This window comes from Arachis hypogaea, chromosome 4, assembly GCF_003086295.3.
Source record: "Arachis hypogaea cultivar Tifrunner chromosome 4, arahy.Tifrunner.gnm2.J5K5, whole genome shotgun sequence".
NCBI classification, from domain to species: Eukaryota; Viridiplantae; Streptophyta; class Magnoliopsida; order Fabales; family Fabaceae; genus Arachis; species Arachis hypogaea.
Window position 1 is genome coordinate 126,279,183 of NC_092039.1, and position 13,055 is coordinate 126,292,237.

Below are 13,055 nucleotides of genomic sequence, written 5' to 3' on the forward strand. Positions count from 1 at the left end.
TCACGCACACTTATATCCCAGAGGCTTTCTGAGTCTGTTTCGAGTTAATTCTCTGTAAGGTTCCTTCTGTATGTCTTTATTTTTCATTTATCGTTTCTACAAACTTTACTTTTCCTGTTCAATTTACCTTTAAAGCAATGTTTAATTTCTTTGCCCAATTTATATTTCAGTATCTTTAATTTCCATGTCAAATAAAGTCCTTTGACTCAGTCGAAGGCATTTTACTGCTTTGTTTAAATTCAATGCAAACCATTTCAATTTCAGTCAATTCTATTTTTCAAAATCTTTATTTTATGCCTTTTTAGTCTTTCCTTCTAAATCTCGTCTAATTCGAAGATCTTTGATACACTTTTAAAAAAATTGGTACCTATAAAAAAAGAGTAAATTTCACATTAAGACTATTAGAATCAAACCACCATCGATTTGATAAAAATCGACACAAAAACACATTAATCACAAAGTAATAAAACCTAGTAGAAATAATGTGGTGCCAAGAATAGCAGAATAGTACTTGTCCTTTCAAAACGTGGTTAAGTAGTTTCAGTAAACACCTCTACTATATATCCTTAATTAAGTATATAAGAATTATCATAACTATAAGAATTAATAATCTATGGTTTCAAACCATTCAAATTTAATGTTAGATGACTTAAATTTTCATCAATAGTGGATTGATTTTCATGTTGTTTATTTAATTTTTTTCTGAAATATGATTTAACAGTTGCCATAATACCATTTTTATATCTATAGATAGTCCTTAACTCTAGTTTGGATATACTAAACACCAAAAAAATATAAATATAGAAAAATATTACATAACTTTTATCTAAAAATAATCTTGACACAAAAAATGTGAGAATAATCTTAGAATATTAAAATATTTATTTTTAATTATTATTTTTACTTGATATATTGATTTATATCCACAATAGTAATAATAATAAGAGAAAAGGACAAATAGGTCTCTGATCTTTTGTCCCACGGATATTTTCGTCCCTAACTATTGAAAAATACTTTTAAGTTCCTGACATTCATAAAACTTGGATAGATCAGTCTCTGACGAAGGCATTTGGACGGATCAGTCCCCGACGGAAGCATTTGGATGGAGGAACTGATCCATCCAAGTTTTGTGAAGGTCAGGGACTTAAAAGTATTTTTCAATGGTCAGGGACGAAAATGTCCGCGAGACAAAAGGTCAGAGACCTATTTGTCCTTTTCTCTAATAATTATGATGAAAAATATTAGAAGATTATTAAAATTTATTATTTTTAGTTATTAATTAATTATTAATATTTAAAAATATGGAATAAAGTATGTTATTAAATTATTAAGGTAAAAGAATTGAGTTGATGGCTAAATGATGATAAAAATAATAAATTCGGATAGCCCATAATATTTTTTATTGTGATAATTGATAACTAGAATGAAACCTATGTGATGGCAGAGAAGTAAATTATTTATACTATATAGTGTATTTTAATAATATTATATTATTTAAAAATTGATTAGATAATATGTAAATTAATGTTAAATTAAAATATTTTATATTAAAAATATTTTGCATAATATCTATTTAAAAATTTGTATACAATTATATATATATATATTCAATTAAAATGTAATACAAATTGAAATATAGTTTTTTGTTTTAAGATTTTAAATTCATTTATTTTTAGAAAAACCATAGATTATTTATACTAGAGTTATACAAAGTTCCATCTTTATTTTTTGTTTTTATTTTTAGATTTACTTCACTTACTATATTTTATCTCCTAATGCGATTTTCTTTGGTTTGCAAAAAAACTAAAGAACAATGAATGAATGAAAATGAAAAACATCAAAAATGCAATCTATTAATGACTAACAGCTAGCAGTACTTTACCTTACCTGCTTGACTCACCAAGTCAATCTATGAAGAAAAATCAAAATTATAGTTGATGCATTACTTGGTTTATTCACTTTATACCTAATTGCTTGTAGTTGTTACCCATTTTAATTCTCACAGATGTGAAACTCTGCAAGGACTATTATCATATTATCATGGCGGATCATGATGCAGAATCCTGCTCCTCACAATTCATATACGATGTTTTTCTGAGCTTTAGAGGCTCCACAAGATGTGGATTCACGGATACTCTCTACACCGCTTTGACCAATAAAGGAATCACTACCTTTAGAGATGATGAGAATCTTAGAGTTGGTGATAGAATCAGAGATACTCTTCTTGAAGCCATTAAAAGATCCAGGATGTCCATTGCTGTGCTGTGTCAGAACTACGCCTCTTCAGCATGGTGCTTGGATGAACTTGTCCAAATCATGGAGTGCTCTAACAAAGGATCAAAACGACCAGTTTTCCCAATTTTTTACCATGTGGATCCATCAGATGTAAGGCATCAGAAGAATCAATATGACCAAGACATGAAGCAGCATGAAAGCAGATATGGCAAAGACTCGCACAGGGTACAAGCATGGAGGTTGGCTTTGTATGAAGTTAGCAATCTAAGCGGAAAGCACTGTAAAGTGAATCGGTGAGTAACCTTTAGTTCATGAAGTCTCCTCATTGTTATATCGTTAGCTTCTATTTTCACAGCTTCATTACAAGATTTTGAGCATTTATAGCAACTTTGTTTCATTTATTGTTGTTGTATGTATATAGTTCTTTATATAAAATGAGTACATCTTGAAGAGGTATTTCTTGCAGCTATGAAAGTGAGATTATCAAGAGTATTGTTGAAGAGGTCTCGGCAAAGCTTCCTCCTGAACCACTATATATTAAGCATCCAATTGGTTTTGATTCTCACTTTGAAGCGGTGGAATCACTTTGGAATATCAAATCTCATAATACCATTTGCATGTTGGTCATTTATGGAGATGGTAACAAGACCACATTTGTTGGAGAGTTGTTTAACAAGTTCCAGCATCAATTTGAAGCTGCGAGTTTTCTTGATAAAGTCTCTGAAAAATCAAGAGGTGTTGATGGCCTAGAAAACCTCCAAGTAGCACTTTTGTATGAGATGGGTGTGCATAAAAAACCTATGCTAGGAAGTACATTAAAAGGATCTTCTGATATAAAACAAAGTCTCCGCAATAAAAGAGTCCTTCTGGTTCTTGACGATGTTGATAATACCGAACAATTGGATTCATTGGCAGGAGGAGGTGATTGGTTTTGTCCTGGTAGTAGAATTGTTATAACAACAAGAGATGCCAATTTTCTAAATAATCAAGTGTTAGATGGATTCAAGATTGAGAAATATTGCATTAATGAAGGTGAATTTGATAGAATGGAAGCTCTCGGGTCAAATCATCAAAAGCAAGATGAGGTAGTCGAGGAAGATATGGTGGGATTTGTGAATATCTTCAACGATGTAACTAAGCAGTTGAAGGAAAATGACTCATGTGTTGATGTTATCTCCATAATAGGCATGGGTGGTTTGGGTAAGACTACTCTCGCTAAAAAGATTTACAACAATAATGAGGTGAAGAAGTTGTTCCCTTGTTGTGTGTGGGTTACCGTTTCTAAGGACTACAAAGCCAAGGAGCTTCTTCAAAGCCTTCTAAAAGGTTGTGGGTTATCCGAGTCCATTAAAGGCGAAGACATAAGCGAGGATGATCAAAAGAGCAAGGTCCAAAAGTTCTTAGAGAACAAGAAGTATTTAATAGTGCTTGATGACCTATGGGAACCTGAAGTTTGGGATGAGGTAGATTGCTTATTTCCGGAGAACAATAATGGCAGTGCAATATTGATAACTAGCCGTAATGATGGTGTGGCAAACTATACAGGATCAAAATCTTACTACCCTCCATTGCTAGATAAAGATGAAAGCTGGAAATTATTCTGCAAGAAGGTGTTTAAGAGAAGAGAGTGTCCTTCTGTTTTAGAACATATGGGTAGATTAATGGTCGAAAAATGTCGAGGTTTACCACTTGCTATTATAACCTTAGCGGGAGTTGTTGCTAAGAAGAGGAGACTTCCAGTTGAGTGGACGAGAATCATGCGCAACGTCCTTTGGTATGTTGACAAGGATGATGGCAGAGTAACAAATGTGTTAAAGCTCAGTTATGACAGCTTGCCTAAAAGATTGAAGTCTTGTTTTTTATTTTTGGGAGTGTATCCCGAAGATTATGAAATTCCTGTGAAACGATTGAAACAATTATGGATTGCTGAAGGGTTAATACAACCGCCAAAAATAGGAATATCAGATGGTCTAGAAGTAGAAGATATTGCTGAAGAGTACTTGAATGAGCTGGTGGATCGTAGTTTGGTGATGGTGGTGAAAAGAAAGAGTGACGGAGGGGTCAAAAGTTGCTGGATTCATGACCTTCTCCTTGATCTTTGCATATCAGAGAATAGAGCTGAAAAAGGTATAGAGATCTGCACTGGAAAAGACATTCCATCCCTTGACAATGTCAAATCTTGTAGGTTTTCCCTTCGAAATACCAACCGGGATTCATTTAAGCAGTGTGATCACTCCTGCATCCGTTCTTTAATGTGCTTCTCCGGTCGCTACTTTCCAGAGGGACTTGATCTAATGAGTTTCAATTCAGCTCGCATTTTGGAATTTAGATATGGTTATGCTTTATCATTAACTACCCAGGATTTGAGTATGATCATCCATTTAAGATACTTGAGACTCTATCGAGTTGTGCACTCTCCAACAAAGAATCACCTTGATCCAATCTGCACCCTTCCGAATCTAGAAACTCTAATTCTTGACACAAATGATGTTGTTTATAACATTCCGCATGGAATATGGAGGCTCAAGAAATTGAGACATCTTGAAGGAATATTACGCATGAGGAGTAAGATCGTTCCACCTGAGACGTCAGGAGAAGACTGTTTGCCAAATCTCCAAACTCTCCAATATTTGATTGTTGAAGAACGAACGAAAATATCCTCCATTGTTAATGGAAGATTCCCCAAGCTGAGAAAATTGGGTTTAAAATGTTGGAAGCATGAGCTAAAAGGCTTGCATCACCTGAAAAATCTAGAAAAACTAAAACTTGAGGGCTTTACGCAATTGCCATCAAAAGCACATGAATTTCCTTCTAATATTGCCAAGATAAACATAGGGTTAAGGTCAGCCAATTTTACACTTGCTGTCATCAACTACAGTTGCTTGAATACTCTAGGACACCTTACCAGCCTCCGTGTTCTGAAAGCATGCTCGGGGAAGGTCAAGGGCAAATCTCTTTGCCTTGCCGCTGGAAGCTTCCCAAATCTTGAAGTGCTTCATTTGACAGACATAAGTTTCAAAAGTTGGATATTAGAGAAAGGTGCAATGCCATCTCTCCAACATCTGTTCATCAAAGACTGTGATGACTTGGATAAGCTTCCAGAGCAACTGTGGTCCTTGACTAACTTGCAAGATGTGCGTGTGGTGAACCCAAATCCAAAATTGAGAGAAAGCCTCAGGGAACGTGCTAAGCCCAAGGATGGTTGTAAGCTCATCGTAAGCGAAGTCCCAGATAAGTGGATTATATGGTAAGTTTTTTTCCCCTTTCTAAACCCACAGCTGCCTTATTAGTTATTATTTGTCAGTCTATTGCATATCTAGTAGAAATTTATATCTTTTTTTACCATTGAATTTGACCCTTCTTTTGATATATGACACTCTGATGTGATGTAGTAAACATAATTTATTTTTTAATACGATAAATCACCATTATAGTGATTAAGAGAATTTTTATTTTTTATATTGGATTATGAGTGGTGAAGTCTTTAAAAATGATCTAAATGTTATGAGTATTTACAAAACGTTAGTGACATTTTCTTCTTATATAATTAAAAAATATTTTTTTTTTTTTACAAAACATTAGTGACGTTTTATCTTTTTATATTTAAAAAATATTTTTTTCTACAAAACGTCAATTAAAATGAACAAATATTATCGTATTTCACATTAAAATTATCCATATCTAAAAATTTTAGCCTGATTAAGACCAAGTGAATTTTTTAATTAGTTGTTATATATCATTCTTTTGAAGCGGTTTATTGTTGCTTTATTTCTATTCAATTCTGTCTTGAGTTTGCATTATGCATATCCTGAATATATTGCTAGTTAGTAGTTACTCTAGTCTGATCTATCTGTCTTCGATTGATAATTTCTTTAGAATATTAATTTAAGTGTACCAGGTTGAAGTAAGGATATAAAATAACAATCTTTAGTAACTGACTAGATACAAATCTGATCAAAAACAATTTTTTCATTTCTAAGATATTTCATCAGAGGAAGAATAAGATGAGGATGATGATGAAGAAAATAGATAGCAAGCTCATCAAGAACAAGTTTGTGGTTTTAAAGAAGCAGACAGGCCAAGTGCACATAGTGGATTGGCCACCAAAATAGTGTTGTCACTTACAAGCCATGGTGGTGGTAGCGGTGGGTATGTTTTTTGTTTTGAAGTGTTGTGATGTACTATGTTTTCCTATTTAAGTTCGTGTAACTTTGTAGGTTCTTTGTTTCAGAGACCAACTTTACTAAATTATAAAAAGAGAAAAAGAAAATTGTAGTTAAAAATACAATCTTTATCAACAAGCTAAGAAGTGCACTATAGCATTTACTCTACCATTAGACCTGAGTTCTTGATACTTAAAGTCTTCAACAAATTCCCTGGTTAGTTATATTTGATACTCCAACATATCCAGTCATCATATTTAGTTGCCATTTTAAAATGCAAGTTGATTTCTCGACCTTTTTTTTCCCAATATAGATATAATGTAAATTTCAAAGGCCAAGCACCTGAATATTTTAAAACTAACTTTTATTTATTTATTTATTTAATAACAATGTAAGACTAGTTTTATGATATTTAAGTAGAAATAGTTCGCAAAATGGCCTCGGGTAGGCATCAATAATGCTGACGCAGAAAAATCTAAAATATTATTATTATGTAACATTTCAGCATTTATCACCTCATACATAGCTCTTAATCATCCAAATAACATGCTTGACTTTCATATCAGAAAATAGAACCCTCAACCCTGAATAACAATCCACTTTTGCTTAACTTATACTCAAGATGGTTATATTTATATACTACTTATGTGCAGAAAATGGAACTTCATGGAGCCAATACAGCACACTCTTGTCAAATAGCAAATCATTCAGAAATCTGAATTGACAAATCGATACATTCACAATTTTATAAGTGGAGTTCACATGCTAAATCTCATACTAAAGTGTGACATTCTGTGTATACAATGCACGACCTATTACATTGTTTCCAACAACCATCAACGCATAGAAGAAAAAAAAAAAGAAGAAAATTGAAGAATCAAATATGGAGCCCTTAAACTAGATATAACAATGATAGCTCCATGCTCTTGATCCATATAATCTTAAATGGCCAAGAAGAAAATTGAAGAATCAAATATAAAACTATCTCTACTATTAAGAAAGGTATATTTAACATTTCGGTCTAAAACATTTATTTGTATCTAGTTCTACTCATGAATCTCAGCCATCCCCTTTTTTTCAGAGTGCAAGAGCTTCCATGTTTTATTACACATCCAGAAAGGGGGTTAAAAGAAAATGGAAGCTAGCAAGTTAAGTCTTCATTTGCTATGATATTTTTATAGAGGTCTAAGAAAAACAGGGCACAGAAACACAAGACTGTTCTCACTGTCCATATCCCAGCTTAAAAATATATCTAAAAGCTAATCCTAAAACTAGGAAGTACGTGAATAAAATCAAGCTGAAAGCCATAAGTAAAATTGTAAAATTTACTCCACTATGGCAATTGTATCAACATGCTACAGGGTTTCATTACCAGATACAACAAAAAAAAAAAGGTAAAAAATAAGAAACTTAACGTGGTTCACTTAACCTACCATAAAAGAAAGACTTGCGAGCACATGCTATATGAACAATGAAGGATTCAAGTGGCAAACACGAATATACCAACTGTAATCCCAACAAACAAAATAATGAAATACTTGCTACTAAAGACCAAACTGAACTGACGAATTAACAATTAGTTTACATGTTAAATCTCATACTGATGTGTGATATTTTGTGTAAACATGATAATGTAACCAAGGAAATATTGAATAAAGATAAGGCAGATAATATAAGAGGGGTTTAGCTAACATGTGTCCCTTTAGGATATAGGTTACATTATTCTATAATAACTTTCTTAATTAGTAACTTTAACATGGGCTCTAAGGAAGGGCACATATTAGATAAACTCATATAAGAGATTCTATTATTACATTTAATACGAAAAAGATATTGGATTTATCTAGAGGAAATTCAATTTGCACTTTCAAATGTTCCAGTTTTTCACATTCATTGTTGGAAGGAAAATCATACTTTAAAAGCAAACGGAAAATAAAATAAAATTCTCTAGAAACTTCTTCCACTTCAACTTGCCAATCCTACCCTTTATTTACAATAGAATTAAGTGTCTCGGTTGTTCAGTCAATCTCTCCAAATTCTCTTTCCTTGTTTGACATCTTTCTGATTCTGATGGGCTACAAAAAAGATCACTACTACATTACACATGAAAAAAGAAATATCTTAGAAGTTACAACCCCTCACCACAAGATTAGGCTTTAGGAAGCAAGATAATGATCAATGATTTCCTAAACATTGATAAATTCAAATTTCCCCATCCATAGACAAAAGTCAAATTTGATTGGAACTTAATGCGAAATGCATATTAATCATTACATTTTCATTAATCACAATGCAATGAAAAATAACGGGAATAGCTTGGTGCAAAGCATAGGAGAATAGTTTACATACTGTTCTTTTTCATTTTCTTCTAGTTATCCTTATTCTTAATGTCACTAGGGAGTGGCAAGAGACTCTCTGAAGGTTGTGGTAGGCTTAGAAAATGGGGGGTTGAATCTATGCCTTCCTTTTAGTTGCTGTTATGACCCTTTTTAAATAAAATTACAATTCTGATTCTGTTTGAACTCAATAGTGAAAATTTATGAGACAAATTATTTTTGTCTCATGAATATCAGAAAACAGAACATGGCAAAGAAGAAAAAGCTAACACCAGCATGTATCCTAGTTCGGTTGCCTTGTGCTATGCAACCTACATCCAGTCTCCTCCACAACTATGGAAGAATTTCACTATAGTTAACAGTATTACATACACCAATTTCACAGGATTGACCAAATCCTTTCACACTCAAGTTCTAACCTAACTTGACATTGGCTATGCTAATACCTAACTATTCACTTTTAGTGCTAACTCAACTAAGAAAGGGATACCTCACATGTACAAGATACAAGACATAAACATACCTAAAGAAATCAGAAAATAACTCTAGGCTTTTCTCTCAAGTGTATCTCTCAGCCTTTTTCCACTCATGGCTTTTTTTCTTAAGCTTTCTCACAATGCTTTTTCTCACAAGAAATTACAGAAAGATAAACTTAGAAAAGTACATTACAATCAGTAAAACATGAAGGAGATTGACTTCATCAGCAGCCTCTTTGTTATGTGCAAAACCAGATTCGCAAACCTCAGATGCAGTTCTTCAGTATTGGCCGAATGCTTCTTTGAAAGAAAGCATTATCCAAGTAGAGGAACTTTTTTACAGAACACTGTTCTCACACTCTGGTTTTCTCTCCTTGCTTTCTGAATGAATAGCCAGCTTCTTTTATCTCCTTGCATGTTGCTGGGTTCTTCTTCCAAGGTCAACACCTTGAGCCTTGAGCTTTACCAACCCACAGATTCACTTTTTCACCTTAATCCTTAGAGTAGAAACTTTGCTTCTGACTCCTTCATCTTGACCGAAAGCCTTAAATCAGTAACCATAGAAATCTTCTCATGGTCAACTTGATCTTAGCCATTGAAAGACTACTTGGTTTCCAAGTATCACTTGTAACCGTAGATGTGAAGCAGAATAGGGCAGAGAACAACTTTCCCTTGAATGCCATTTTCGGATAGAGCAGAGAATTGGAAAGAAGGGAAGAAGATTCGATGCAAGCAAGATGAGATGGATTACCTTTAACCTAAGCTTGATTTGGACTAGATTTTCTGCTTTAACTTCTGTGCTTCAAGTTTCAACTTTCTCTCTCTTACTTCTTTGGTTACTAGCTTATGGAGGAAGCTTTTTCTCCCTTTCTCTTTTTTTCTTTTCTGAAGTCTTGATTTGACTTGATTAGAGAGGAGAGGAACGTTGCTTTGGTAAGAACAAGATGGAGGGAGTTGAAATCAATTCGGGCTTGGATTGGGTATCCATTTGCTTGGCCCGTTTTGATTTCTCAACTTTGATTCCTTTTGGGCTTTGTTTATTTCATTAACCCATTAGCCTTGTTTTATTTTCCATTCCATTTAGGCTGTAATTCAGATTTTGGCCTGCAGCAATTTTATAAATAATTAGTAATATGCAATTATAATTAATCAACACTAATTATTTATTTGCCCAAAAATAATGTTTTTCATCACTAATTAATTTAGTTAATTTCTTAACTCAACATTCTCCATATGCACAGTAACGGTTCCACAGATGGGAACGGACAACAAAGATTTCTAAAATCCTTGAGCAGGTCTCCTCTAACATTGTATATGAAGTACTCTAGTTTATCATAATCTCTTCCAATAATATCACCATTACTGGATAAGCCCAATGGCAGAAAGACTTTGCAAGGAATCTGATAGAGAGTCCAAGATGAGTGCACTTTATATTCTTTCATCACCTATATCTCAGTGTTACAGCTATCAGATACAAGGCTAGGCAGCCTCCTAGTAGGGTGAGACCGTGACCTGGATAGGGGTATGAACTCGTTCCCAGTTGTTCTGGGGCAGATATCATTGAGAAAGTCCTTTCTTGTAGATCAAAGTAAAGAATAGCATCCCTGAAATCTTTAAGATAGGAAGACACCCAATGAATAGCGCCATTAAAGAACAACCTACGAGAATGACCGTGATAAAAACCCAAAGGGATTAGGAAGTACAGCGTCAAGATTAATCCATGAATTGGTTCTCATGGACAAGCATTCCAAGTGATCTTCTTGACTTTCAGAATCGCTCCAAGCTACAACAACTCAGTAATCATCCTGTGATGCATCATAACCAAATCCATGTAGACGCCAACCGTATTTAAACCTAAAGTCAAAGTACTTATATGGAACAACATGAGAATAGGATATTCTTTTGTTGAATCCAGTCAGTGGGTTCCATGCCACAAGAAAAAGTGGAGGTCGATCCAAGAGAATAAAGCCTCTGCAGGATCCCACGACAGCAAATTCATAAGGTGGTTTCTTCTCGAAAGGGGGACACACCTTTTTTTTGTGATGCATTATTGTCATATAAGTAAACCAAGTAAGCCATAGTGGGGTTTTCTATTAAGAAGCATATCTTGTTGGCAGCGGAAGAGTGGTGAAAATGAAATTCCGCAAAGTCAGGATCAGAAATTAGAGAGTACCAGAGGTTGAAAACGCACCTGAGGCGAGCGAAATGTCTGATCGGCACCCGCAATAGGATTATGTGAATCAGGTCAAGAGGGAGGATGTCGTGAATGCTATTGCTCTTGTCATTCATCGTCTTCTTCTCCATGGTGGATTGCTCTTTTGCTTTGTTCACCGTGTGCTTCAGCCTCTTCTTCTTATCCATGCTTAAATTGCTGAGCTTTTCGCAATTCATATACCAATTCACTCAACTCCGGTCCCAGGGACTTGAAATTGCCTTCAAAAAAATCTAAGGGAAGGGTCGGTTTTGGATTGGCCATTCGAAAAAAAAAAAAAACTTTTTCTTTTAATTAATAAAAAGTTTAATTTATTTTTTAAAAAATTAAATATAGTATTTTTAGATTTATTAAAGAGTAAAGTATCGTTTTTGTCCCCAACATTTGGATAAGTCTAAAGTTTTCCCTCACGTTTCAATTATCCTAATTAAGTCCTTAATATTTTAAAATTGATTCAATGTTGTTCTGCCATTAGGGATCAGAATTAACGGCGGGACAAAATTGAGACGATTTTAAAACGTCAGGGACTTAAATAGGATGAAATCATTGGGGACAAAAACGATATATAAAAATAAATTTTAATTTTATCCTTCAATAATATCTTGTTTTTTACATAGTATTTAATTATTTTTTAATCACATCTAAATAAATTACATTTAATCACATTACTTTCATTCTAAATAAATTTATTTTTTTATAATTTTACATTTAAAATAATATAATTTTTTTATAAATAAATAAATTTTACACTCTTATTTTAAATAATATAATTTTACTTTCATTACTTAATCACATTACTTATAATTTTTTTTTATAATTTTACACTTTCATTCTAATTACATTACATTATTTATTTAGAATGAAAGTATAAAATTTATTTATTTATAAAAAAATTACATTACTTTAAGTGTAAAATTATAAAAAAATAAAATTATTTTGAATGAAAGTAATGTGATTAAGTGTAATTTACTTATATATGATTAAAAAATAATTGAATACTATGTACAGAAAAAATTGATATTATTAAAGAATAAAATAAAATTTTATTTTTATGTATCATTTTTGTCCCTAACGTTTTCATCCTATTTAAGTTCTTAACGTTTTAAAATCGTCTCAATTTTGTCGCTGCCGCCGTCAATTCTGTTAACTGTTCTCTAACTGCAGGACAATATTGAGTCAATTTTAAAACGTTAGGAATTTAAATACGACGATTGAAACGTTAGCGACAACTTTAGGACTTACTCCAAAAGTTGAGGACAAAAATAATACTTTACTCTTTATTAAAAAGAAAAAAAATAGATTTATTAAATAGGAAAAAATATTTTTCTATTTAAATTGTATAAAATGGTAAATTGGCTTTTTGAAAAGTGTATAAAATAGTAAAGTTAGATTTATTTAGTATTCCTATCTAGTTCAGTAACATATCACTCTAAATTAAATTTTTTTATTCAATATATTTTTTACTCTCACATTTCAATTATTTATTTAATATTTTTTATTTTTATCTTCCATAAATATTGTGCAATTAACATCAAAATATTTATACTATAATAAATTAATCAAATAAAAATATTTGAATAAACATTTTTTTAATCAATTCCTGAACAATCATAGTTTTATTTTCTTTTTTTTT

At 32.5% G+C, this 13,055-nt stretch overlaps 1 protein-coding gene and 1 long non-coding RNA gene across 3 annotated transcripts; one reads left to right on the top strand and one right to left on the bottom strand.

Annotated features, from left to right (window-relative positions):
* The first annotated feature begins 1,767 nt into the window (after positions 1-1,767).
* LOC112744748 (putative late blight resistance protein homolog R1A-3) lies at positions 1,768-6,569 on the top strand. Its single transcript, XM_072233982.1, has 3 exons — positions 1,768-2,528; positions 2,702-5,482; positions 6,216-6,569. Coding segments are annotated over exons 1-3 (3,270 nt in total). The 5' UTR covers positions 1,768-2,040; the 3' UTR covers positions 6,217-6,569.
* Positions 6,570-8,027: 1,458 nt separating this feature from the next.
* Positions 8,028-11,686, bottom strand: LOC140183998 (uncharacterized). 2 transcript variants are annotated; one of them, XR_011880636.1, is made up of 2 exons: positions 11,402-11,686; positions 8,028-10,314 (listed from the first exon to the last, which is right to left on the bottom strand). It is a non-coding gene; the product is annotated as an uncharacterized lncRNA (long non-coding RNA). The 2 variants fall into 2 exon arrangements; XR_011880635.1 differs by having other exon boundaries at positions 8,028-8,473; positions 11,402-11,647.
* Between the last annotated feature and the right edge of the window lie 1,369 nt (positions 11,687-13,055).

Excerpts from the sequence above, each read along its gene's own strand:
- LOC112744748 (XM_072233982.1), top strand. The coding sequence starts at position 2,041 with ATGGCGGATCATGATGCAGAATCCTGCTCCTCACAATTCATATACGAT. Across the intron at positions 2,529-2,701 it reads AAGCACTGTAAAGTGAATCG|CTATGAAAGTGAGATTATCA; the intron begins GTGAGTAACCTT and ends TATTTCTTGCAG.